The sequence below is a fragment of the Rhododendron vialii genome, chromosome 11a, assembly GCF_030253575.1.
Source record: "Rhododendron vialii isolate Sample 1 chromosome 11a, ASM3025357v1".
In the NCBI taxonomy this organism is placed as follows: domain Eukaryota; kingdom Viridiplantae; phylum Streptophyta; class Magnoliopsida; order Ericales; family Ericaceae; genus Rhododendron; species Rhododendron vialii.
In genome coordinates, this window is record NC_080567.1 from 11,209,431 (window position 1) to 11,233,465 (window position 24,035).

Sequence of the window (24,035 nt, forward strand, 5' to 3'; positions counted from 1 at the left end):
TTGTGACAAAATATTTTGTCACCTAAAATTTTCAATTTAAGCCAATTAGTGACAAAAGATATAGTCATTGAAAAGTTGATAGATAAACATTTTTGGTGATAAAAAAAAATTGTCACCTTAAATATGTGTATAAGAAGTAAAAGTGACAAAATAAATTGTCACTAACACTCTTCTTACAAGACAATATCATCCTATTCATTTTGGAATTCAATACTCAACCAAACAAATGAACTATAAGTTACACCATAATAGCCAATACATCTTCATAAACCATTATAATCATGTGCCAAACTATACATCCATTAACCACAAGAACTATGTATTCTACACCAAATTAATGTCCATTCAACCATAGGATCTAAAGCATCAATATTCCCATGACAAAAACATGAAAGATAGACCATACCATATATGTTCATCATAGTTCGGTAGCATCATTAAAATGAAAAAAGAAGACTCGGAACTTCATCCCAAAAAAGGAGTCTTCATAGACGCATATATCCAGAAAAGAAAGACTCGGACCTTCATCCCAAAAAGAGTCTTCATAGAAGCATATATCCAAAAAAGAAGACTCGGACCTTCATCCCCAAAAGGAGTCTTCATATGTCCAAACAAAAAGTCTTCATAGAAAAGCGTATATATACCATCTTCCCCGCTACCAACCTTATGCGTATTCAATCTGCCCATAAAAAGTCGGATAAAGTATTTTGGTTATGATGTTAATAGAACACAAAACATTGTGGAAACTTAACAATGTGCACAGTACACCTTATGCGTATTCAATTTGCACACACAAAGTATTTTGGTTATGTGTTGGGTGTGTTGTATCCACTAAAGGTGTGTGTTGGTGTGAATTGTGTGTGTGTTGTGTCCTCTAAAGGTGTGGATTTTATTACTGGTGTGTGTTGTGTGGGTGCCAAGTGAGTTGGAACGCAAAAAATAGCCAAAAACCATTAGCAATGATCAGCCAAGCAATCCAGAAAATTAAGAGCAGCAACAACAAACATGAGCAGCCAAAAACCACAATCACACCATTAGATACAACAGCCAAAAGACAACAAACAGAGCAGCAACCCCCCAACAATATAAAACTAGGAATAGAAATAAAGGAACATAGACCAAACATCACACAAAGTAGGAATGTGCACTTGAATAAATGACTGTATAGTTTTCTGCTCCATTATCTACCAAAGAGGATATATCTTCTTAACCAAGCACTTGTTACTGCATCATCAAAACCTAGGTATCCCTTTTAGATAATTAATCCTACTTCACTATCACTATTTCGCATTGGTGGATTCTAACAAGTTACATTGGTACGGAGTAGTGGTTATCACTATCACATGTTTCATGTTCACCTTTTTCCTACCTGGAATGCACTATGGTGATAGTCAATCTCTCCCATAATTAGACTTTAACAAGTTTTCCTGCAGTGATAGTATGGCTTGGTAAGTGTTTGTGTTGACTTTTTACCGCCACTATTAGAAAGAAAAACAATACCAAATTCCATGTTCATAGCTTCTGTTATCGTTATACTTCTTTATGTTTGAAATACCACCAAAATTCCAATGTATCTAGACTGTATTATGTCTGAAATACCACCAAAATAGACAGCAAATGCCCCAAATTTGAAGGTTAGTCTTATATCTATTAAGTGAGAATTGCTTCATTAAGGTCCATTATCTTCCAATACAATAAAAAATTTACAACCCATTCAGAGAGACAAAGACTGCATTAGGAAGCAAGTACAAAGAAACTATCAAAGAAGAAGAATGGATGAAAGAAGACGAACATTTTCCTTCAGAAGGAAGAGATCAGATAAGTCTGTAAACTCTTATTTAGTGGAGCCAAAACATCACAAAGGATCAGCGAACAAGAGGGAAATCATAAACCCAACTATAAGAAGAGTTCTAATTACATACTGTGCAACTTCATAACAAGCAAAAACTACTCGGCACAATACCGTAAACTGGTTTTCCTCGAATAGAAGACTACTGAACAGCAAAAACTTTAAATAAATAAATAAATAACAATATCCTCAGCAGTAACAAGTGCTTGGTTAAGAAGATATATCCTCTTTCTCTTGTGTTTCATAAAATTCCATTTTTAACTTGGTGGTATGCTAATATGGACTTAGGAAACAGTAGCAAAGTGCAAAGTGTTGACTCTATGATGATGAAGATGATGAAGGTGGACTGCATAAGGTGGAACCTGACTACTACAGGGAAGTTGTCTATCAAATCTGCTTGGTCTTCTATTAGGAGACAGGCTCCTTGTGGGCTACCACGGCCCCGGGTGAGATCGGGGCGGCCCGAAAAACACATACCGCTCCATCGGATCGATTTGAAAAATTTTGAAGAGTCGCCACCCGAATTTGTGGTTCGCCACCCGAGAAACCGATTTTGATTTGAAAATTGATTGATTTGAATTGAAAACCAGAGATCATTCGAGGATTCGGAAGCCATGTTACGAGGGGGGAAGGGTTTTACGACACCCCCCTCGCCCCGACGCGATGTCGGTCTCTACTAAACATTTATGGGATTTTTTCGAATGGATTTTGTTTCATTAAGCATGTAGCAAGTATCCACAGGTATAGCAAATAGAAGGTGTATGCTGGTGCTTGTGTACAAGGAGCGATGAAATGATGATGGACACATGCATGACGGCAAAGCAGTATAAATTGCTACTGGATCAACTCTCGAGTGCTTGAGAGTACTCTCGAGCTCTTGGGAGTGTTACTGACCAAATCCTGCAGAGTTCGTTAGTCACAAATAGGATGCCAAATAACGGTGTATACTGGTGCACGTGTATGGGAGGGTGATTATGTGATGAAAGACAGCAAGATAACAGGGAATGAAACACTCCTCACTGGCTTCACTCTCGAGCGCTTGGGAGTGTCCGAACCCCCACCTGCACTTTCTGTTAGCACTGACATAACACAATGTAAAGACTGCAAAAAATGAAATACTGTTACACAGACCACTGGCTCAGCAGAGGACTTGAAAAACTGAGATGGGACCTCAAGTTTTCAAGTCATGTATCTTTGCCATTACACGAACGGATCTACAATTTTAAAAGAACAAATGTACACATCTATACACGCAGAAGCTCAAAAAACACAGAAGACTGGGAAAGTGAAATGCAATGGCATGCATGCACTCCTCAGCACTTGGGAATGGATTCAAGCGCTTGGGAGTGAGCTGCATGCCAGTTTACTCTCAAACGGAAAAAAAAAGGCACTGCTTCATCATGCTAACACCCTTATCTAAGTTTTTAACGAGAGAAGATCTTATTTTTAATTTAGGAAAACTTTATTCTCACTTGAAATTCGTAAGAAACATTTCTGTTTTGGGAAAAAGGATCTTCTGTGTCTGCATGGCAGAGTAAAACCATTTTGTTTAAAAGTGCATCTCGTCCCAGCCTACTGATTAACAAAATGCCATGCATAGGACTGGAAACAGTCCCGAGCGCTCTGGAGCACTCTGGAGCGCTTAGGAGCGTTTCTAGTTGGGGTTTTGAGAAAACATCATTCGTGGACTCTTTGCTCTTGCTTTTTCACTAAGGTCTCCCAACCATGCACCAGTATTAAGGACTGGGACATGCTGAGAGACCCCCCTCAGAAGGGAGAACAGCCTTTTGATTTGAACCAAGGATGGAAGTGTTTCTACCTTTGCTCGACACTTTGCTCCTTAGATGGTTGTGAAAGATGAATGTGGAGATCAGAAACTAAGGGTACTCTGGATATCTTTCCTTTTTCTTTGATGCTTTTGAAAAAGACCTTTGAAGTTGGGAAGGGAGTTTTTTTGGTTTTTGAGACTTTTTTTCCTTGAACAAGAAAGAGAGAGAAGAAGAGGAGTTTTTAGAGAGAGAGGATTTTCGTTCCCCCTCTATTCAGCTGAAGGACAAGGTGTATATATAGGGGATATAACCCATAGTTTTGAAAATCAAGTGATTTTTTGAAATAAAATCCTTTTTTTAAAGAAAGAAATCTTCAGCTGATCTCCTTTCTGACTGAGGTTGAGTGTTGACTCACCTCAGCCGGTTCAAGGGGAATGCAATGATGGCTTGCATGGATAGTGGGAATCTTCTTCACCCATTGGGCACTGGGAGAGGTCTCGAGCGCTTTGGAGTGGTCTCGAGCGCTTGGGACTTCACTCTCGAGCGCTTGAGAGTTAGTCAGGCCAGTGGTTTTTGGAAAACAGTTTGGAGCGCTTGGGACTGCTTCAAAGCACTTGGGAATGATTTTGGTCATTTCCTTTAAGGAGCAACGTCTCACTTGGTACATGGCTTGTTCTGATCCATATTCATCATCAGGGAGCCTCAGGGCCACAAATTAAGGAAATTTGACAAGTCCAAATTGGGGTGTCTATAGTTGCCCCTCTTTGGACGGCGCTCGGCATCATGTTTGGGTGCGAGTGTCGCCCAAAGATTGAGACAACCCAATTCAAGCCAAATCGAATCCTCAATTTACAAATCAAATGCAAATAAAAAGCATACAAGCACTCAATGCACAGGGTCGTGTCTTTTCAGACTGCCTACGTACCCCGTTTGTAGGGATCAAACCAGCGTAGTTCTTTGGGGCAAATGCAAACACGTGCGATGCATGCATTGGAAAGAGATTGACAAATGCTTTGATAGTGATAGAAACAGGAAATGGGGCCCATCCGTTACTCTGTCTGGTGGACAAAATGATGAAAGAAGTATTACGCGTTGGGTAAAACTTCTTGCGAATACATCGACGATTGTAGAATTTAGGAAACTTTTATCGACTCCTAAGCAAAACTTTTTTTTTTTGGGAGAATGAAAGTGATCCAGAATAGACCACGAAACAAAATCCACCGTCGATCGCTTTGTCTCGACTCGGACTTGAACAAAACTGAGATTGATTTTGTAAAAATTCTCGATAGACTATAATCTTTAATCAAGGTGAAATGCATGAGCTTACGAGAAGCGACGAAAAGAGTCAAGCACTGGGGACCCACTCCCGAGCTCTTGGGAGTGGTGTCGAGCGCTCAGGACCTCCGCTGGGGTCCACCGTCCCTTCGTTTTCCTTTTTTTGATTTGGGGGTTAAAACCCTGGTTCTCGAGCGCTCGAGAACCAAACCGACGACTGCTCTACTTTCTCGACTCCCTCAATCCTTTCTCAACTCTCTCAATCCTCTCTCATTCTCGATCCTCTCACGATCCGCTCTCTCTCTCACTCACGATCCACCCTCTCTCTCGATCTTGGTATGGCGAGGGGGAACGAAGACGGGGTGGTCGGCGGCGGCAAAGGGGCGGAGCCGGTCGGTCAGGAGGTCACGATTGGTGCCACAGTGGTGACAGCTGGGGGGGAAGGAGGTGGCACAGGGGCGGAGCCCAGCGGCGGGGACGCCACGACCTGTGCCACGGTGGTGGCGGCTGTTGGTGACCAGGGGGTCGCCGGAGGGAGCTCAGTGGCGGTCGCTGCCGGTGAGGGTGCAGAGGTAGCAGCAGTAGAGGGCTCCGGCAGTGGGGACGGAGATTCGGGCAGTGGAGTTGGGAGTTCGGGCAGGCCTCTTACCCCTACAGTGGAGGAGTTGTTCGCGGCTGCCGAGCGGGCGAGCGACGGGGGGATGGCCGACCTCGGTGGTGAGGAAGTAGTCGTCGGACAGTTCAGCGAGACGCCGGTGCTGAGGACGACGACGGTGTTGGAGCCGAGGAATGGGGATAGCGGGATCGGGTCCTCACGCCCTGTTCCCTTCGTGGTCGGGGACTTCCTAGAGGGCGTGGAGCCTTGAGGTGTCTCGAACACGTTTGGTCTCGACTCTGTGGTTGCAGCGGTGCTGAGGGACGCTAGTACGCCTGAGGACCGGGCTTCGGCGTCGCTTTTAGGGGCTTTGCTGAGCGGAGCGGGCTCGGGTGCCCAGGAGGTGGTTGTACCGGAGGCGGCGGAGTTGGGAGGGGATAGGGCGAATGCCGAGGTACGGGTTACCGCGATAGACGAGGCGAAAGCCTACTTGGAGGAGCGGCGAGCTTACCTGGCGAGGGAGCGGCCCGAGTTCACTCTGGCTACGTATGCTCCTCGACTACACTTCTTTGAGCCTGTGGGGATGATGGCTTACATCCCCGGCCACGCTGACTACCCTGAGGAGATGCTTCTCCAGGACCGAGCTTCACACATCTCCTCTGGGTGGACTACGGTGAGTTTTCGATCACTATCTTTTCTTGAACTCCGTAATTTACTTCAAATTTTATTTCTTGCTTGAGATCTAATGCTATTTCTTGCTTTGTTGAAATAGCGCACGACGGACGTGTACAGCCACGGGGGCTTAGCCAGCTCACTGGCGCATTTCAGGGCCTTGCCTGAGAGGGTGCGAGCACTGGTGGAAGCAGCAGGGTTCGGACCCTTCGTGCAGCTGTTGACAGTGGTGAGGGTGGACTGTGCTGTACTTATAGCGCTGGCGGAGAGGTGGTGGGACACCACCAATACCTTCCACTTCCGGTTCGGGGAGATGACGGTGACGCCACTCGACTTCGCGGCGATCACAGGGCTCCGGGTTGGAGGAGACCCGATTCCTTACGACTCGAGTCTTGTGCTGGACGACGCGGCTCTGAGGTGGTTCCTCGGGCGAGTGCCACGCCACAGCGGGGGGATGGCGGCCTACGGGCAGTTCGTGGAGTACTGGGACCATGAGCCTGCGACCGACGAGGAGGCGACCCAGATGGCCCGGGCATACCTGCTATACTTGTTTGGGGCTTCTCTGTTCCCGAACAGGTGTAGCCGGGTGCACCTGTGCTATCTAGCGGGCTTGGTTGACTTGGGACAGGAGGGGCGCTTCGACTGGGGAGGTGCTGCTCTGTGCATGCTCTAGTGTCTTCTTGGAGCTGCTTCTCGCGGGGTTGGAGAGACAGTTGGAGGATACTGGTGGGTGTTTGAGGTATAACCTTGAATTATTGCTTTCGAATTGCTTTCGACTGCTTTTCGACTTGAATTATGCATTTGAGATTGATTCGACTTAAATTATGAAACTTGCAGCTTTGGGCTTACGAGGTTCTCTGGATGTTCCCACCCGAGAATACTTGTACGGATTCGAACTTACTCCCACGCGGCTTAGCCTGGGGTAAGGCGTACCGGAGAGCAAAGGAGCGACGAGGAGAGGTGATGACTTTCCGGCGCTGGCTGGATAACCTGACAGGGGTTGTGGTACGATCGACATCTCTTGCTTTTCTTTTATTAAATTTTTTCGGCGAGTAGACTTATGAACGAATCCAAAATTTGAATTGCAGGTTCGCTGGGACAGGTGGGCAGGGATGGAGGCTGACTTCCTTCCGAGGAGTCGGGAGGTGACACGGAGCAGGGTCCTGCTGGAGTGCCCTCTGGGCTGGCAGTGGTACCTGGGGGATCGAGTGACTCGACAGTCACTTGGTCTTCCAGCGTTCGTGGTTCCTGGGCTGCTTCCCCCACGCGTGCAGAGGAGTGAGTCCTACACTCGCGCTGAGCTTGAGCTGTTCACCGTGCCGGACACGGATCTGGAGAGGCACCTTCGACACTCTTTGGACTACGCAGCTTATGCAGATCAGTACTTGGCGATGAGCCTGGGGGTGGAGGAGGAGTTCGAGAGACGGGTAGCCGGAGTGGGAGCTTGGAGGGACGAGAGCGGAGCGCGGAGCCGCGGTGGTCATTCTGCACGGGGTCGAGGACGAGGTGCTAGAACCCCTGCTAGTGGGCGAGGTGCCGGCACTGGAGGTAGGGGAGAGGGGAGCACGAGGGTCCCAGAGACCACAGATACTTTAGCACCACCGGGGTTGTCGACGCTGAAGTGGACTATAGGCGTGACGAGTTCGTCGGGCGCACGGGAGGTGATCGACGTGCCACGTCTCCCATAGCCGCCGATGCGGTTTCCTGCTCAGGTATAAACAATATTTCCGTTTGCTTTGCATATTGACTGCTCCCTGTTTGCATATTCTGAATCTTGGATCATTTTGCAGGTGCCGCGAGAGTGGGCCGAGCAGGCCGTGATGCTGATGGTGGGGATGCGCCACCTCTTGAAGGACTGCGCTAAGGGGAGAGTCCTTCAGACGAGACCTGCCTTTGTGACTGCTTTTCCCACTGCCACTCAGGTATAACATGCACATATATTCTATATTTTGATTTGAGCAAAGTTACATTCGAATATGCACAGAATGAGAAAATGTTTGTGATATGCAGGTGCCGCCACGACGATCAGCTAAGATGCACCCGCAGGGTGCCACGAGCCCTCCTGTTCCTGCCAGTACACGAGGTCGGGGTGCAGGACATGCGCCGCGGCCTGCTGTGGGCGCGGGACGGTTCGAGGTTTTGCCTCGGGAGGCGCTTCATCGGAGACCAGCTCGTGCGGAGCCGGAGGAGTCAGAGGAGGGGACAGAGGAGTCCTCCGAGTCACGTGTCCTGGGGACGTCGGACTCGAGTACTGCTTTTGGTTCTCCTGACGACGACGGTGATGACGAGCCCGAGAGTTCTGAGTCCGCAGGACCACAGCAGAAGAGAATCCGACGGGTCTGAGCCTCGCGTTTTGCTTTGCTTGCTTTACTTTGTACATAGGCCTTCATGCCAGCGTAGTTGTTGATTTTGGGCCTGCGTGCCTCAGCTTTGTTCGGGCCTGCGTGCCCCGGTAGTTAGGATTTGGGCGCGTGCTTGCCCCAGTTTTTGTACTTCTTTCTCTGCTCATTGTAAATACCGTGTTCATTTATGAGAATTCGCACTTTATTCTTTCATTCGTTCGCACTGCGGTTACAGAATTGTATTTTATGGAATACGTTCGTCTAGCTTTGAAAGAACGTAAAGAGTACGCGAATTTCAATCGATACTCTTAAAGTGAGGAATAAAACTCGACATCGACACCAAACAACAAACTTTCGAGCGATCGACCATGAAATTTAGATTTAAGGGCTTTCGATCGTAATCGAGTGCGCTGCGCGGTTGACAATGAGTGATGTGCCTCGAGGGGGCCGGGAGAATTACTAAAATGTTTTTGACAATCGACACTTGCATTTAAAATGACGATTTTGGTACGATTGAATGATGAAAGCTTGAATTAAGAGTGCTGACACGTTTTTGGAGTGCGTCAAACAGTCATCGAGACTCGTCATGGCTCGAGCGTGTTGCTCGATTAGACCAAATGCCCTTGACAAGGATTTCGATATGCTCAAAGAGTGAAAACTTTGGAAAACTTATGATTTTTCACGTAACACACTTGAATACTCGACAAAACATATGGACAGAACTGCTGTACCCCTTGGACAACTGCTGGGAACTGTTAAACTTGATGATACAGGGTTTCAATGTTGCATGGAAGCCAAAATGGGGAAACTAGAATCTGCTGCAAAACAGCAGTACTCTCGAGCGCTCTAGAGTGGTCTTGAGCGCTTGGGACTTTACTCCCGAGCGCTCTGGACTTCTGTCATGGACTGCCCCTTGCTGTTTTCCAATGCCACTTGTTGGCTGTCCTTTGTTGTTTTCTTCTGCTCGCACATTTTCAATGTACCTGAATGGTTTCGTATTAGCTGCTTCCCCAGAACAGAATGGCTTCCCAAAGCTTGACTTGTGGTTCTTCCAATATTTTCCAAGTTTCCAAAGTTTGAATTTTGAAAATGATAATCTTGATGAGTTTCAAGGCTGGTGGGGAAGTGGTGTTGCCCACTTTAAGTTTCTATAAATACCAGGCTCTCCTTTGGTAAGCCATTCACACTTCATTTCATCATTTCCCTTCAAAAATCCATTCTTTCCATCACCATGCTAAACCAAGCCCTACTTCGCCCTTGGTTGGACATTCTTGAAAGCATCGACTGGTTGAACTTCCGAGGGCATCGGCTTTACGCCCTAAGACATCTCCGAGAGGTTGCAATTCGTCCCGTCTTGCTGCATGCGGCGGCGTGCTTCTGGGATCCAGAGGTGCACGTCTTTCGCTTTGGTTCTCAAGAACTGTGCCCCACCGTCAAGGAGTTTCATGCTTATCTCGGAAGCCATGACTCTGCTGAGCCGGTTGTTCCTATGATCAGGGAGAGCATGAAGAATATTCTGAAGGCAAAGCTGGGTGTTAGTGGTAACGTCGCTGAGTTTCTCACTCGGGGTAATGCCATTAACATCATGCAGTTGCACGAGAGGTTCAGCCCACCTGGAGACTTGACGGATTTCGAGCACCAAGGTCGTAGGATGATGGCTTGTTGCATTTGCCTCCTGGCGGCCTTCTTGTTGGTTCCATCCGTTGGTCAGCCCAATTCCTCACTGGTGGGGGTTGCTGGTCAGATTGAGGCTCACAAGGATGTTGCGCCATTGGTTCTTGCTGAAACCTTGATGGGGTTAGATGCTGTTCATGCTGGTCGCACAAGGGTTTTTGGTGGTAGTCCGCTGTTGCTGCAGGTTAGGGACCTCACTCAGCTCTCCTTTTTCTATTTCTCTCATTCATTTTACCTCGACACTCGGTTCAGGCTTTATCTGGCTCCTTACTTGTTTTCTCTCTTTTTGACAGATGTGGCTTTGCGACAAATTAAGTCTGTTGACACCCCCAGCCAATGATTGGTGGTATCGTGCAAGTGGATGGAACCGTCCCTTTCAAGTGATGTATGGGAGTGAAGATGATTGGGCTGATTTCCTTGCTTCTGCGGAGGAAGATGACATTGCTTGGCGGTGCCATTGGCTGAGGCTTCCTGCTATGACCGTTGGCAACATGGGCTCGACGCATGTGTTTGTGGCTGGCTTGACAGGCTTCTCCTTCTACTCCCCCTTCCGTGTTCTCCGTCAGCTTGGACTTAGCCAGGAGGTGCCGCAGCCGGGTTCTGAAATGCTTCGTCTCCCTCCCTTCAACAATCCGGGCCTTCGAAGTTACACTCGGTCGTGGGGGACTCGTAGGACCGAGCTAAGTGACCCACTGTTTTCTATTGCTTCGACCGGAAGGTACCGCAAATGGCTAAGGAGGGATGTGAAAGCAAGGATGGGTTGACTGCTTACTTTGCCAGACTTTGAAATAAAAAGTGTGCTTTGATTTTGTGTTTTTTTTATTTTCATGCTCAGCTTGTAATAAAGAAGTAACCTAAATAAAATAGACCGATTGAGGGTTTCCCCGTTTTGGCTCATTTGATCACTTGCGGTTCTGAAAAACGTTCTAAATTTGTCAGTTTGGACTTGATTTGGGATCGGATTTTGATATTTAGAAATTAGGACCGAATCTCGGGATGAGATTGCCTACGTATCCCTCATAAAAGAGAATCAGGCCCGCACGTAGTTCAGGCTACGGGTTCACTCGGGTATTGACACTCTCCTTTTGCGCTCTAGATTTTGCCTAGTACCGCCCTTCCGGGTTTTCGGTCTAGCGAGCTTTTCTTTGATTATTTGTCTTAACTTTTGCCTAGGTCGCTCTCTCGGGTTTTCAACCTAGCAGGCTTGCTCTAACTTTTGCCTGGAGCCGCCCGCCCTTGCGGTTTTCGGCCCAGCGAGCTCTCTCAGGGATAATAACGTTTGAGTTGATCCAAATTGACAAGATTCGCAAATTCGTTGCCATCGAGGTCGACGATTGAAGCTGTTCCTCCAGAGAGGATGGTCTTGATGATGTAGGGCCCTGCACATTTAGGTCGGAACTTCCCTCGTAAGTCGAAAATTGGCGCACGAATTTCCTTGACTACCATGTCTCCTTCTTGTAGGTCCCTTGACTTCACCTTTTTGTTGAATGGCCGGGCGATTCTTCGCTGATAGCCCTGAATGTGGTATAGCGCGCGCAGCCTTCTTTCATCAAACAGCATGAGTTCCTCGAACCTTCAGCTGATCCATTCAGCTTCGTCCACTCCGCATTCCGCCATGACCCTCAAAGATGGCACTTCTAGCTCGATAGGGAGAACGACTTCCATACCGTACACCAAAGAGTAGGGTGTGGCCCCTGTCGGTGTACGGATAGACGTCCGGTATCCCCACAAAGCTAGTGGTAGCTGTTCGTGCCAATTTCTTGCTGACTGAGTAGTCCTTTCCAGAATCGTCTTAATAGTCTTGTTTGCTGCTTCGACTGCCCCATTCGTTTGTGGCCGATAAGTGGTTGAATGATGTACTTGGATCTTGAATTCCTCAAAGAGTTCCAGAACTTTTCCCTTGAAATGAACACCGTTATCAGATACGAATGCTTGAGGGACCCCACACCGATAAACGATGTTTTGCCTGATGAAGTGAGCCATTTGAACCGTCGTCAAAGTTTTGTACAAAGCTGCTTCGACCCATTTAGTGAAGTAATCGACTGCCACCAAGATGAACCTGTGACCGTTAGAAGTTGCAGGCGTGATCTTTCCAATGACGTCAATGCCCCAGGCAGAGAATGGCCATGGCGTTGCCATCGAGTGTAACTCCGAAGGTGGGACATGGATAAGGTTGCCATGTGTCTGGCATTTGTAGCACCGGCGTACATACTCGATGCAATCTGTCTCCATGGTAGACCAATAGTAGCCTAGCCTTAACACCTTCTTAGCCAGCATCATCCCATTCATATGAGGTCCACAAACTCCTTCGTGAACTTCTTCCATTACTGCTTTCATGTCGTCACCGTGAACACACAACTTGTGAACTCCGTAAGGAGATCGCCGGTACAATTGTCCTCCACAGATGATGTATTGAGATGCGAGTCGTTGCAGTGCGATCTGATCTTTCTTAGTTGAATCCACAAGGAACTCCCCCTTTTCGACGAAATTCCGAATATCGTAGAACTAAGGGAGTCCATCGTCCGATTCGTCGATGTTCATGACGTAGTCGTACATATGTTTTCCCCTCTGCTCAATCATGACAGGCCTCAGCTTCACCCCAATTGGAAGTTCCAGCATGGATGCCAAAGTGGCCAGGGCATCTGTGAAGCGGTTCTTCATCCTCGGTACAAGCGTGAAGGTTACCTTTTGAAAATTCGGGAGAAGTTCATCGAGCTGCTGATGATATGGCTTTATTTTCTCGTCTCTGACCTTCCATTCTCCATTTGCTTGCGATACAACTAGGTTGGAATCTCCGACGACTTCTAGCACCTTGACACCAATCTCCAACGCGGCTTCCATTAATACACGCTTCGTACTCAGCTTCGTTATTCGTAACTTCGAAGTTCAACTTGAATGCGAGGGGAATGGTTCAAATATGCAGTGCCTAAATGGTCTATCATTCAATGGTTGGTTGTATTAGGCAGGTTATCCACTCTAGATAGGCTTCATAAATGGGGGATTGTCATGGAGTCTCACAAATATGTAGTGCCCCTGTGCCTTTGTAAGTGGTTTAGGCAGGTTATCCACTCTAGATAGGCTTCATAAATGGGGGATTGTCATGGTGTCTCACAAATATGTAGTGCCCCTGTGCCTTTGTAAGTGGTTTTGGCTATAAAACTTATCTTACCCAAAAAAAAATAAAAATAAATATATATATATATATATATATATATATATATATATAAATAGGGAAAGCATGATGTACTAACCAACAAGTTGTTAACCGATGAATCCTTGTTGTTTAAGAAACGCCATAACACTAGCCAAATTCTTCCCCTGTTCCTCTATCTTATTGTTTGCTGCTTCAATTCCTTCCGCTTGCTCCTGAATTTTTTCAGCTTGCTCTTGCACCTTTCCCTCGAGGTGTGTTACATACTCCCTGTTCACAGTCCTAATAGAGGAGGAAGGCCTAATGCCAAGTCCCTTCACATAGCCTGACTTTGCCTTGAATCCTTTAACGGAGAGCTCCTCTTGCGTAATCGGGATTGCACCTTCCTGCACATTATGTTAATCTCCATTTGTATCATCTTATCCTGTCATTTTATAGTAAATGCCAAATTTAAGTTCTGACAATTTAGTAGAGACAAGTTCTAATAATTTAGAAGACAATAGTACACCACAAAAGTACTTGATACACGTACATAGAGAACTTCGGATTCTGAAGAGATCCATTTTTGCGTGTCCTTATTGAAGTGGGTATCCTTGTACATCTCTGTTACCGTGGGCACAACACCTCCATTATCGTGCATTTGATATATTATGATCTCATCAAATGAGTTAATAAAGCATGTTCATATTGTAAAAAAAGTGAAGGCCAATGTAATGGAAAACTCACCGCAGTGGCAACCCTGACTGAGAGTGACTTTGATCCATATCTATGTTTTGTCTTAGACCAAGACCTATTTTTTTAGTTTTTATATTATCAAAAGAAACATATCGATAAAATAGAAAAGGAGTTACGAAGAGAAGAAGCTATTAAACTAGCCCAGTTGTTATCGGAATATAAAATATAAATGCCCAGAAGATATCGATAAAATATAAAATAGCCCAGTTGTGATTGAACCCAAAGCAAATTTCAGACTTAATTGTCAGTTGGTAGGTATTGAACTAGCAGTGGAATTGAACCCAAGTATAATCAGGAAAACAATTAAAAGCCAAGTATATGAAGATTGCATGAGTTCTAATGGAGCTAGCTATGATGATGAAGAATCTAGAATAGCAACATGTCTAATCCTCTCAGAAGCTGAACCCCATTTCTTGAATAGCAACATATTGATTACTCCTGAGGGTTACATAGCAGCCAACAAACAGCAATAGTAGACTTCTAAGTACTAAATAGAAGCCAGCAAACAGCAATACAGGAACAGCAGTAGCATTGCAGAATTGAAGGAAAAAATGCAAAAATTTGAAGAGTAAAATGCAGAATTGAAGAGGTATATAGTAGAAAATGAGGAGAAAATTGACTCATTGATGAACCTTGTACAAAAGCTAAGTGGCGAGATGTAACAATTGCCCACACAGAACCAAGAAGCAATCAAGAGAAGTGAGGAGTTGGTGAATCTCTCAACATTATCTTATCGAAAAGAATGGCACCAATAGCTAATTGTATTGTCTTTGCTTGTCATTTCTATACCCATGTTTTATAAGTATTGTAATGTGGTTCGAAATGGCAATTCCTATTATTGCCATGAGAAGCACCTATGTTCTGAAAATGGCACATCTAGTCCAAATGCCTTGTAGCCATCTGTAATGTTGTTCTATATGAATGACTGAAGTGTTTCCTAGCATTATGAATGCAATTCAAATCCCTAGCATTATGTTTTTTTTATAAGTACTTTGTTTGGACTTGAATCAATAAACCTATCCTCAGTTTGGAGTTGAATTAGAGAGGAAACATGACTGAAATTCCCCCAAGTAGATCAGCAGAGTAGCAAAGCCATATTGAATGTCTAAAGACTGATTAATCTACGAATTTGACAGCAATAACAGTCCATGAGACCAAATGGCAGGTTTTTCTTCAAAAGAAGCAGCAACAGTTCACAATATAATAGCTTGGCAGTCAATATTAGAGACCAAAAAGCTGATAATCCTATAGTTGTGAGCATACATGGATGAAAGCCATGATGAAGGCCTAATCCTACAGTTGTAATCCATAAACAGCCATAATGTTGTTGGTGATGTTACTTGGTAAATGCCATGGGCACAAGGGCAGAAATGAAGGCAAAAAGGCAGTAGGAAAAGCAGCATTAGAAAAGGGAAGAAAATCAAACCTGTTTGAGGTGTTTTTTTCTGATCGCTCCTACAAGACCACAAACCACCAGAGAAAACTATAAGGGTTTCAAGTTTAGGATGTGGTTTTTCAATAAAATCCAAGATTAGGATGCTGTAACAAGAACCATGACTATTTCTCTGGTGAACGAGATTACCAGCCATTTTGGAACAGTCCACTTCTTAGTGACTAAGCTCGTCCACTGCTCGGGATTGACACCAGCTGGTGGGTTGTTTCTGGCATACTCTTCCCCCTTCGTTTCTTTAAGTTTCTTGTACTTTTTGTGCAAAACGAAGTTGTGATTGCTCAACCTCTATCCACATTGTGTTGCCACTGCCTTTTCAACATCGATTGGATCTCCTTGCAAGTCAAACTTATCCTACAATATTTGACAATTTTAGTAATGACTTGATCCTAAGTTATAGAATTAATACTTTATTTGTAAACTAAGAACTGCTCTAGGTTAACAGCGGCAAGTTTGTGCTATTGTAAAAAAATCGTGTGTACAAGACTTCATTTGTACAGCGGCAAGTTTCTTTAGGTTCTTACTTCTGATAGTGTGAAATGTGAACCAAATGCAACAAAAATAAAACAAAATATGAGAAAGAAGTAGGGGAATCAAATCCTAATCCAGGTTAAATACATTTTTGTTTCATGTGTTGTGTGATACTTGAGTGTCTATAGAAGGGAGAAACAACCCTTCTTCTCCAGGTGAATAAAAGTAATGGACTTTAGTTATGGAGGTAACAGTAGTGGCTCAGGTGATGAACAAAAGGCCTCGAATAGTCGGAAAGGGAAGCACTATCACCGCCACACTACCTATCAGATATAACAGCTTGAGGGGTAAGACATTATTTCCTGGTTGCAGTTTTGTTTTGTGTAATGCTATAGCCATGGCTCTTGAGTCTTGCCAACTTTTACCCCCATGGGTATGGATTAGTCCTTCTTTCTTGTTCTTGTTCTTCTTGTTCTTGTTCTTGTTCTTGTTCTTCTTCTATATGTATGTATTCGTTCTTATATATGTATTTGGAGGAGAGATTCAGATATAGGTCATAGAACTACAGAAGCCATGGGATGTAACATCCTATTATCTTAAGGTGCTTAAGAGTTCATTTTATAACTTATGGGCTGCACAAATATTTTAATTGCATGTGTGCGAGTCAGTTATCCTTATAACACTTTAAAAACAACAAGTAAGAAAAAAAGAACGGAAAGTGAGTTTTATTTTTTATGTGGACCTTAAATGTGATGTCTTAGAACTATAGGGTCTTAGTTGTAAAAAGAAAAAAGAAAAAGAAAAAGATGTGTTGTGTGTGCACGTGGGCTTCACCTGAAGTGCATGTGTGTATATGTTATACATATCTATAGAAGTTAAAAAAAGAAGAAGAAAGAAACCCAAATCAAGAGAACTCTTGTTCTACATTAGAGAAGAGAGAGAGAGAGAGAGAGAGAGAAAGAGAGAGAGAGAGCTAACGGGAGAGAGAGTCAGCAAGGGGGAGAGAGAAGGCTGGGAAAATTGAAAATCCTAACTTGGTAAGCAACTCTTACTTATATATTCATGAGTATTGATTCAATAATCCTTTATGTTCTTGTTTTGGGCTTTGGGGTTTTGAGAATTAATAGGGTTTAAGTATCGTAAATAGAGCTATACTTTATCTTCTTCTTTTGGAACTGAGATTTGTGATGGAAACCAAGAGAATTCAGTGCTAAGAGTTGATTTTGGTAACTAGGTTGCCAAAAATGTCGAACCTGTGTTCTTGAATGCTGAAATTTGTATTTGACACTGGAAAATGTATTCTTTATTTGCTGGAATTGCCTCTATAGTTGCTGAAAATCATCGCCAAATGCAGGAATTAGGCAGAAAACTGATTTTAAAATGCTGAAATTGGATTATAGGTGCTGAAACTGAAACTAGGTGCAGGAAATATGAACTTTAGATGCTGCATCTGTGAATTGATCGCTGAAAACTGGGTAGAGAATTGCTGAAACTGTGTATAAATGCAGTAACTGGTAGATTAGGGTGCAGGAATAGTGTGTTAGATGCTGAAACTACCTTTACAAATGCTGTAAATGAGTGTTGGGTGCTGAATCTGCTGTTTAGATGCAATAAATGGTTTTAGAATGCTGAAAATGTATGTGTAAGTGCAAAAATATGAGTAGAGCATGCTAAAAGTTGACTGTACGTGCTACAACTTAGTGAATAGATGATTTAAACTGATCATACTCGCTAGTAATGTGATCTAAAGTGTTGAAACACTTGCTGGAACTATTGAGAGTTAGTTGAAAAGGGGTGTTGAAGCTTGTAGTAGTATTTGGTACGATTATTTACTTCTTTGCTTTTGGAATTGATGCGGAATATTTGTTAGGTTCGGAGGCGACAACAGGCACCGCAGCTCCATGTAGGGAGTGACTGTGTTGGTTTTCTTTTTGTTGGAGACCGAGGTGAGTGTTCGATTCATAGATGTTCTTCGATTGGATTGAATTTGTGATATTGGACTGTGACTTCGTGTCGATGGGCAACAACGGCCAACGGCTGGACTTTGTGTCGTGTCACTGACTTCGTGTCGATTCAATGGCTTTATGCCAAAATTATGACTTTGTGTCAAGCTAGTGACTTTGTGTCGGATTAAAGACTTTGTGTCGATTATTTGCTTAATGCTTAATTAATGATGAACTTGGATTTATTATCTATATTGAACAACATCCATGTCTCATTTACACTCCTGGAACTCGCTTGGGGTTCCAGTTTTGCAGGTATAGGTCGGTGTCCACTACGGGTCTCGTTTTGCATTTTGTGACTCGCTCAAGAAGTGCGTGGTTGAGGCCTGTGGGAGTCTTTGTCTCCTGGCCCGTAGATGATTTTTTTTCTTAGTTTAGTTTTGGATAATAGTTGGCTATGTAAAGTTTATTTCTTGACAGACTTCTGCTGTAGTTTGTAAATGACAAATATTTTGAGATGTAAATAAAAATGTGGCTGTTGAACTTCAATATTTAGTTATTCTTGGAATTGCTAGTAGCTGGTTGTTGTTGGGCTATTGTCGCCTGTCGTATCGGGATAGGCCGATGAGGTGCTATTCCGAAATGGGGCGTGTCATGGGAGGTATCTTAGAGAGAGAGAGAGAGCCTGCTTGGTTAACGATCTCTATCGGTAACTTAAGGCCAAGTAGTGTATATTTTTTCCTCTAATTGCTTTTCATTTACTTTATCTATAAACAATTGTCAATGGAGCTTTGATGATACTGATACATTCTTTGCCTTGGATTTCTTGAAATTTGTTTGGGCAATGCTGTTTCACCATAGCTTTCGTATTTTGTAGTTTTTAGCTTATTTGGTTGCGTTGGATATTGATCTGATCGTTCCTAAAGCTTTATGCGTCTGTAATAATGGGATTTTCGAATGACGTGAATTTAAGGTTCTTCAAGGACTGCCCACATCCAAATGATAACCAGCGGCGTCAACTGAATAGGGATCTGGGGCTTGAGCCTAAGCAGATCAAGTTTTGGTTTCAAAACAAGAGGACTCAGACAAAGGTGCTCACTTTTCATCACTCCAACCTTCCGTTTACGTGTGCTACAAATGAAAGAGAGCAGCTGCAAATGAAAGATTAACTATTGGAAATACTCAGAGTTTACCATTATGCGCTGAAGTATAGGTGCTTTAACACTCTCATCTACTGCTTTCCACTTAGGGACGCCAACGTCTATCACATGTGTGCGAACCTCGACACCAATCCTTGAGGCCAATTGAGCAGCATGCTTTCCTACCGACGCACGGAATAGTTGTGGAATGGGAACTGGAAGCTTTCCTTGTTTGTCAATGAGTCCCTGAGCTTGAATGCCTCGCGTAGGTCCACAGGTAGGTCTATTGATTTCTGTCACAAAGAAAACAAAACAAAAGTAAATAAAATTGTTTACACCAAATGGCCACATGGGCTAAATAATATGCGATGTTTCCAATCCATCCAGTAAAGAGGGAAGGAAAACAATGCCATAGTGACAGTAACAAAATAGGATAACAGAATAGCAGCAGCGCTGCTACTGGTCTGAAAGAACAGAAGCAATAGTAGGCTTCACACAATAGAGCAGCAGCAATTGTAGGAAACTGTATTTTGCCCTGGCTTGAAAAACAGCAGCCATAATAGAAAACAGAAACCAAAATTCAGTGACTTCACTATGACAAACTGGTAGTAAAGGACACTATTTGTATCCTAGTCTTCTTAAGCATTTACAAAAGAGATGGCAGTAAATGGTAGTAATTGATAGCTGGTAGCTGGTACCAGTTTGAACAGTCCATTTGCAAATGGATGGAACATCAGTAGCAGCAGATAACTAACTATTGCTATTTGAGCAGCAAACAACAGTATCAAAAGTAGTAAGCATCAGAATATAGAAGCAAACAACTATGTACAACAAACAACAAACAACAGTAAGCATCAGCAGTAAGATTCATTCAAAGCAGCTAAAAGAAAACAGCTATGTACAGCTAGTCATTCAAAGCAACCAAGCAAAGACTAGCGGATCTAAATATTCTCAATGAGACCAGTTACAATAACGGGCTACCAAAACAGCTAATATACACAGTATTAGCAGAAAAATCCAGCACATTCAAGTATCATATACTTGGGACACAAGCACATGCACTTTTCAATATCACTTTCCAATAGCACACAAGCACATATATGTTAACAATGGAATTGACAAGAAGTTAAAGTAATAGCAAGCGCACAAGTGTCCTAAGCACAAACATTTGGGGTCATCACATGACAAATGCCCACCAATGAAAACCAAAAACCCCTCAGGTATGATAAAGTGATACGAGGGTAAGTATGATACAGCTATCACAGCCATGCATAGAAACAATCAAAGAATGAAACCCTTGGTACATAGCAAGCTATCACATTACTTCTTCTTTTTCGTAAGGTTATCAGTCAATTGTTCTTTTTTCCACAAAGAGCGCACCAGTCATAATTTTACTTAGACTACATAAAACAAGATAATGTAATTGTAAAAATAAACCATATATTACATTACTCACCGTCATTGTTCTCAGGTAGCACCTCATTTTGTGGCTGAGCAATGGGAGGCAGTGAGGCCTGGCTTTCCATGTTGGGATGAGGTGTTGATCGGGTGACCCTCTCAGAGATCAGAGTTGCACCACATTGTGGCTCTGTATGCGATTGTGCTGGTAGACCACCTGGTGGTATCTCTATGTCCTATAATAATAGAATACAAAATGCACCAGTATTAATACATATTGCAGTTCATTCATATGAGAAGGCAATAGAAAAAGTACGAGAAGAAAGGATTAAAAAAAAAGATACATTATTACCTCTTGCTCAAAAGAGTCATCAGACTCACTGTTATAGCCATGACCATCCTCATCATTTGATAGTATATAGTCAGGGTCATCCACCTGATCAGCCCTACCATGCTTCCTATTATCATTTGCACACTGGTGCCAAGCCGATCCCATCATAGATGTTGCAATTTTCATAACCCCAAGAGATTCCAATACCTCATTGTTCCTCTTTACTTTCTCATCTCTTATCCTCTCATAATGTGTTTTGTAATGAGTTGCTAGAAAATTAGGTTGGAGCATTACTTTTCCTTGTTTTTTTTTGGTAGGCACTTTTTCTCCTCTAGACATTTCTGTGTGAGATGAACTATAAATAAACAACACAGTTTAAAATTAATGCAGATTAAGAGCAGTGTAAAACAAAATATCTAATGAAAACCCATAACTTTAAAAACTAAGCACATGTAAAATACATATAAGGATCCACATACAATGCTTAGAAGTACATATATCTACCCAAAAAAAAGAACTAAGCGTCATAATCCATATCAGGATCCATATCCGCATCGGATATTACATCGTCTTCACCAGCTTCATCTTTTATATCCTCTCCTATTATTTCATGCTCTTCATCAACTTCATCATCTGTTAGGTTTTCTGTTGTTTCATGTAATGGCCCAACTCCAGCAATAATCTCAACTTCAGCGTCTTCCCTACGGAACCGAATATTACCTTCAATGTCAATTGGCACTCCTGAGGTCATACTTTCTTGTTGGAAGGCATCGGTACATTCTAGAGAATCTGGTGGTTCACCATCTCCCACCTCTGGTAAATCAAACACACCCTTTTGCTTGACCAATTGCACAACTTGCCAAGGTTCGCCCCATTTTGTATCATTTAGGTAGAAAACTTGCTTTGCTTGGCTAGGCAAGATGAATGGGCCAGATTGACACCACCGACTCTTAACATTAATACTTGTGCAGTATTTATCAGTTCGTATAGTGCCATTTCGACCTGTGTTGCCAGTGTTGTACCACTCACATTGAAACAAAAGGACTGTATTCTCACACATGTACTCGAATTCCCAAACTTTCATCAAGTGACCATAATACTTATGCATCTTCCCCTCGTGGTCTCCATGAGCAATCACGCCACTATTTTGACTCCTACGGCGGTCATCTACTTCTCTCGTACGGAACCTTAACCCATTAGTTATGCAACCGTAGTGCTCCTTCACTAGCAAATTGGGACCATTTGCTAATGACCATAGTTCATCGGTTGCCTCTATTGACTTGTTAGCCCTCAACCGATTTACCTAAAGTAGTATATATAACCAAGGAAAAGTTAGTTATGCTAGCTAAATTTAAGTTATGGTTCGTTAAATACTAATGACTAGCATCACTAAAAGAATTTCAAGTATCTTACCTTCTCTTTGAACCACTTTGGAAAGACTTTTCGTTGCACACTGGTTATGTTTTGTCCATTTGAAACATGCAACAGTTTTTTGTGTTCCCTATTCAAAAAAGAATGTCATTAATAGCCGAAATACTATCATTGTCATCAGAGCCACATAAAAAAGTCAACTACGTACTCTAGATACTCCTCTATCTCAGGGCTGTTTAACAAAATGAACCAATGGGCCATGTCACGGAGTTCTTGTGACATCTCACCATTCCTTGTGACTAGCCCAAAAGGACGAGTTGTCCCTGTGAATACTGTGTAGCCTTTACGACGTTCGCCAAAGTCTTCATTTCGTTGAGGTCGATTATGCACGGTTTCAACCTCATCAAGATACATCGAGCAAAAAGTAATGCACTCCTTGACAATGTAAGCCTCTGCAATCGAACCTTCTGGTCAAGCTCGATTAGAAACAAACTGTTTCAGAGTTCTAAGGAACCTTCAAGACCAGTTAAGAGTAAGATTACACATGTAAAACAATGACCTCTTTCAATCAATAATTATGTTTGTTACAATTACCTTTCTATTGGGTACATCCACCGATAATGTACTGGTCCTCCAAGTATGGCCTCACGTGGTAGGTGAACAGCTAAGTGGACCATCACGTCAAAGAAGGCTGGAGGAAAGATCTTTTCAAGCTTGCATAGTATGAGCACTATGCGGTCTTCTAATTTCTCCAATTCACTACGCCTCAATGTCTTAGAACAGAGGTCTTGGAAGAAACTACCCAACTCAAATAATGTTGTACTAATTTCCTTATCCACAAAACCACGCATCCCAATTGGAAGAATCTGTTGTATAAGTATATGGTAGTCATGACTTTTTAGGCCAGTTAGTCGACCATTAGTTGAATTCACGGACCTTGATATGTTTGCTGCATAGCCATCTGGATACTTGACCGATTTCAAGAATTCAAAGAAAGCCTCTTTCTCTTTAAGGGTTAGCGCAAAGCTCGCACAAGGCTTGACATACGATCCGTCGGGACGTTGTGTCAACCACAGATCTTTTCGTATGCCCTTATCTTCCAAATCCTTTCGTGCCTTGTCCGTGTCCTTGTTCTTTCCATCAATGCCCAACATTGTTCCAACAATATTTTCACTGAAATTTTTCTCACAATGCATGACATCAATGTTGTGTAGAAGTTTCCTATCCTTCACATATGTTAGTTCATACAAAATACTTCTCTTTGTCCAGTTCGGTTTGTGACGTTTCCTTTTCTTATTGGCTGGATTCTTTCCCAAGATGACCCCGCTTACATTGTTCAATTGCTCTTGTATCTTTTCCACCGGCAACTCTAAAGACCTCTTTCGATTCTCAGGCTTACCATTATAGGCCAGCCTCTTTCTCCGTTCAGCATGATCTTCCGGCAAGTAGGCTCGATGATTTGTGTACGCAGTATTACTTCTCAATGACTCAAAATATGGTTCATCGTTGCAAGTATAACAAGAGTAATGGCCCTTTGTTCTCCACCCTGAGATGTCACCCAATGCTGGCCAATCATGTAGTGTCCACAAAAAAGTTGCACGCATTTGGAACCACTCACAACTCGCTGCGTCATAAGTTGATGTACCAGTGTGCCATAACTCCTTCAACTCATCAACCAAAGGTCTCAAATAAACATCAATATCTATCCCGGGTTGTTTATCCCCTGGAATAAGCAATGTTAGCATGAAGAACGAATCTTTCATAACCAACCATGGTGGTAGGTTGTAGGGAATAAGAATGACAGGCCACATGCTATAAGAGTTGCTCATGTTACCGAAAGTGTTGAACCCATCAGTTGCTATTCCTAATC

At 43.3% G+C, this 24,035-nt stretch overlaps 2 protein-coding genes and 1 long non-coding RNA gene across 6 annotated transcripts; 1 reads left to right on the plus strand and 2 right to left on the minus strand.

Annotated features, from left to right (window-relative positions):
- Positions 1–249: 249 nt before the first annotated feature.
- LOC131308511 (uncharacterized) lies at positions 250–21,132 on the minus strand. Of its 4 annotated transcripts, none has more exons than XR_009194454.1 (5): positions 20,816–21,132; positions 20,522–20,699; positions 19,120–19,358; positions 15,645–15,866; positions 14,956–15,517 (listed from the first exon to the last, which is right to left on the minus strand). XR_009194454.1 is itself a non-coding variant. In XM_058335454.1 (4 exons), the coding sequence occupies exons 1-4, from the start codon at positions 21,083–21,085 to the stop codon at positions 665–667; spliced, it is 702 nt and encodes a 233-aa protein (XP_058191437.1). In that variant the 5' UTR covers positions 21,086–21,132; the 3' UTR covers positions 250–664. The 4 variants fall into 4 exon arrangements, 2 of the variants coding, with proteins under 2 accessions (XP_058191437.1, XP_058191436.1); XR_009194455.1 differs by having other exon boundaries at positions 15,615–15,866; XM_058335454.1 differs by lacking the exons at positions 14,956–15,517; positions 15,645–15,866 and adding an exon at positions 250–679.
- Positions 16,981–18,352, plus strand: LOC131308512 (uncharacterized). Its single transcript, XR_009194456.1, has 3 exons — positions 16,981–17,020; positions 17,854–17,929; positions 18,234–18,352. It is a non-coding gene; the product is annotated as an uncharacterized LOC131308512 (long non-coding RNA).
- Positions 21,133–21,679: 547 nt separating the features above from the next.
- LOC131308510 (uncharacterized) lies at positions 21,680–23,808 on the minus strand. The gene is made up of 2 exons (XM_058335452.1): positions 22,760–23,808; positions 21,680–22,657 (listed from the first exon to the last, which is right to left on the minus strand). Exons 1-2 carry the CDS (start codon positions 23,767–23,769, stop codon positions 22,465–22,467), a joined length of 1,203 nt encoding a protein of 400 aa, XP_058191435.1. The 5' UTR covers positions 23,770–23,808; the 3' UTR covers positions 21,680–22,464.
- Between the last annotated feature and the right edge of the window lie 227 nt (positions 23,809–24,035).

What these genes read in the sequence shown, in the direction of transcription:
- LOC131308510 (XM_058335452.1), bottom strand. Translation starts at nt 23,769, where the DNA reads ATGCGTGCAACTTTTTTGTGGACACTACATGATTGGCCAGCATTGGGT. An exon ending in TGGATGTACCCAATAGAAAG is followed by an intron (nt 22,658 to 22,759) that starts GTAATTGTAACA and finishes ACTCTGAAACAG; the next exon opens with TTTGTTTCTAATCGAGCTTG.
- LOC131308511 (XM_058335453.1), bottom strand. Translation starts at nt 21,085, where the DNA reads ATGCTCCAACCTAATTTTCTAGCAACTCATTACAAAACACATTATGAG. An exon ending in ATGACTCTTTTGAGCAAGAG is followed by an intron (nt 20,700 to 20,815) that starts GTAATAATGTAT and finishes CTATTATTATAG; the next exon opens with GACATAGAGATACCACCAGG. An exon ending in GCTACCTGAGAACAATGACG is followed by an intron (nt 19,359 to 20,521) that starts GTGAGTAATGTA and finishes TCTTTGTGACAG; the next exon opens with AAATCAATAGACCTACCTGT.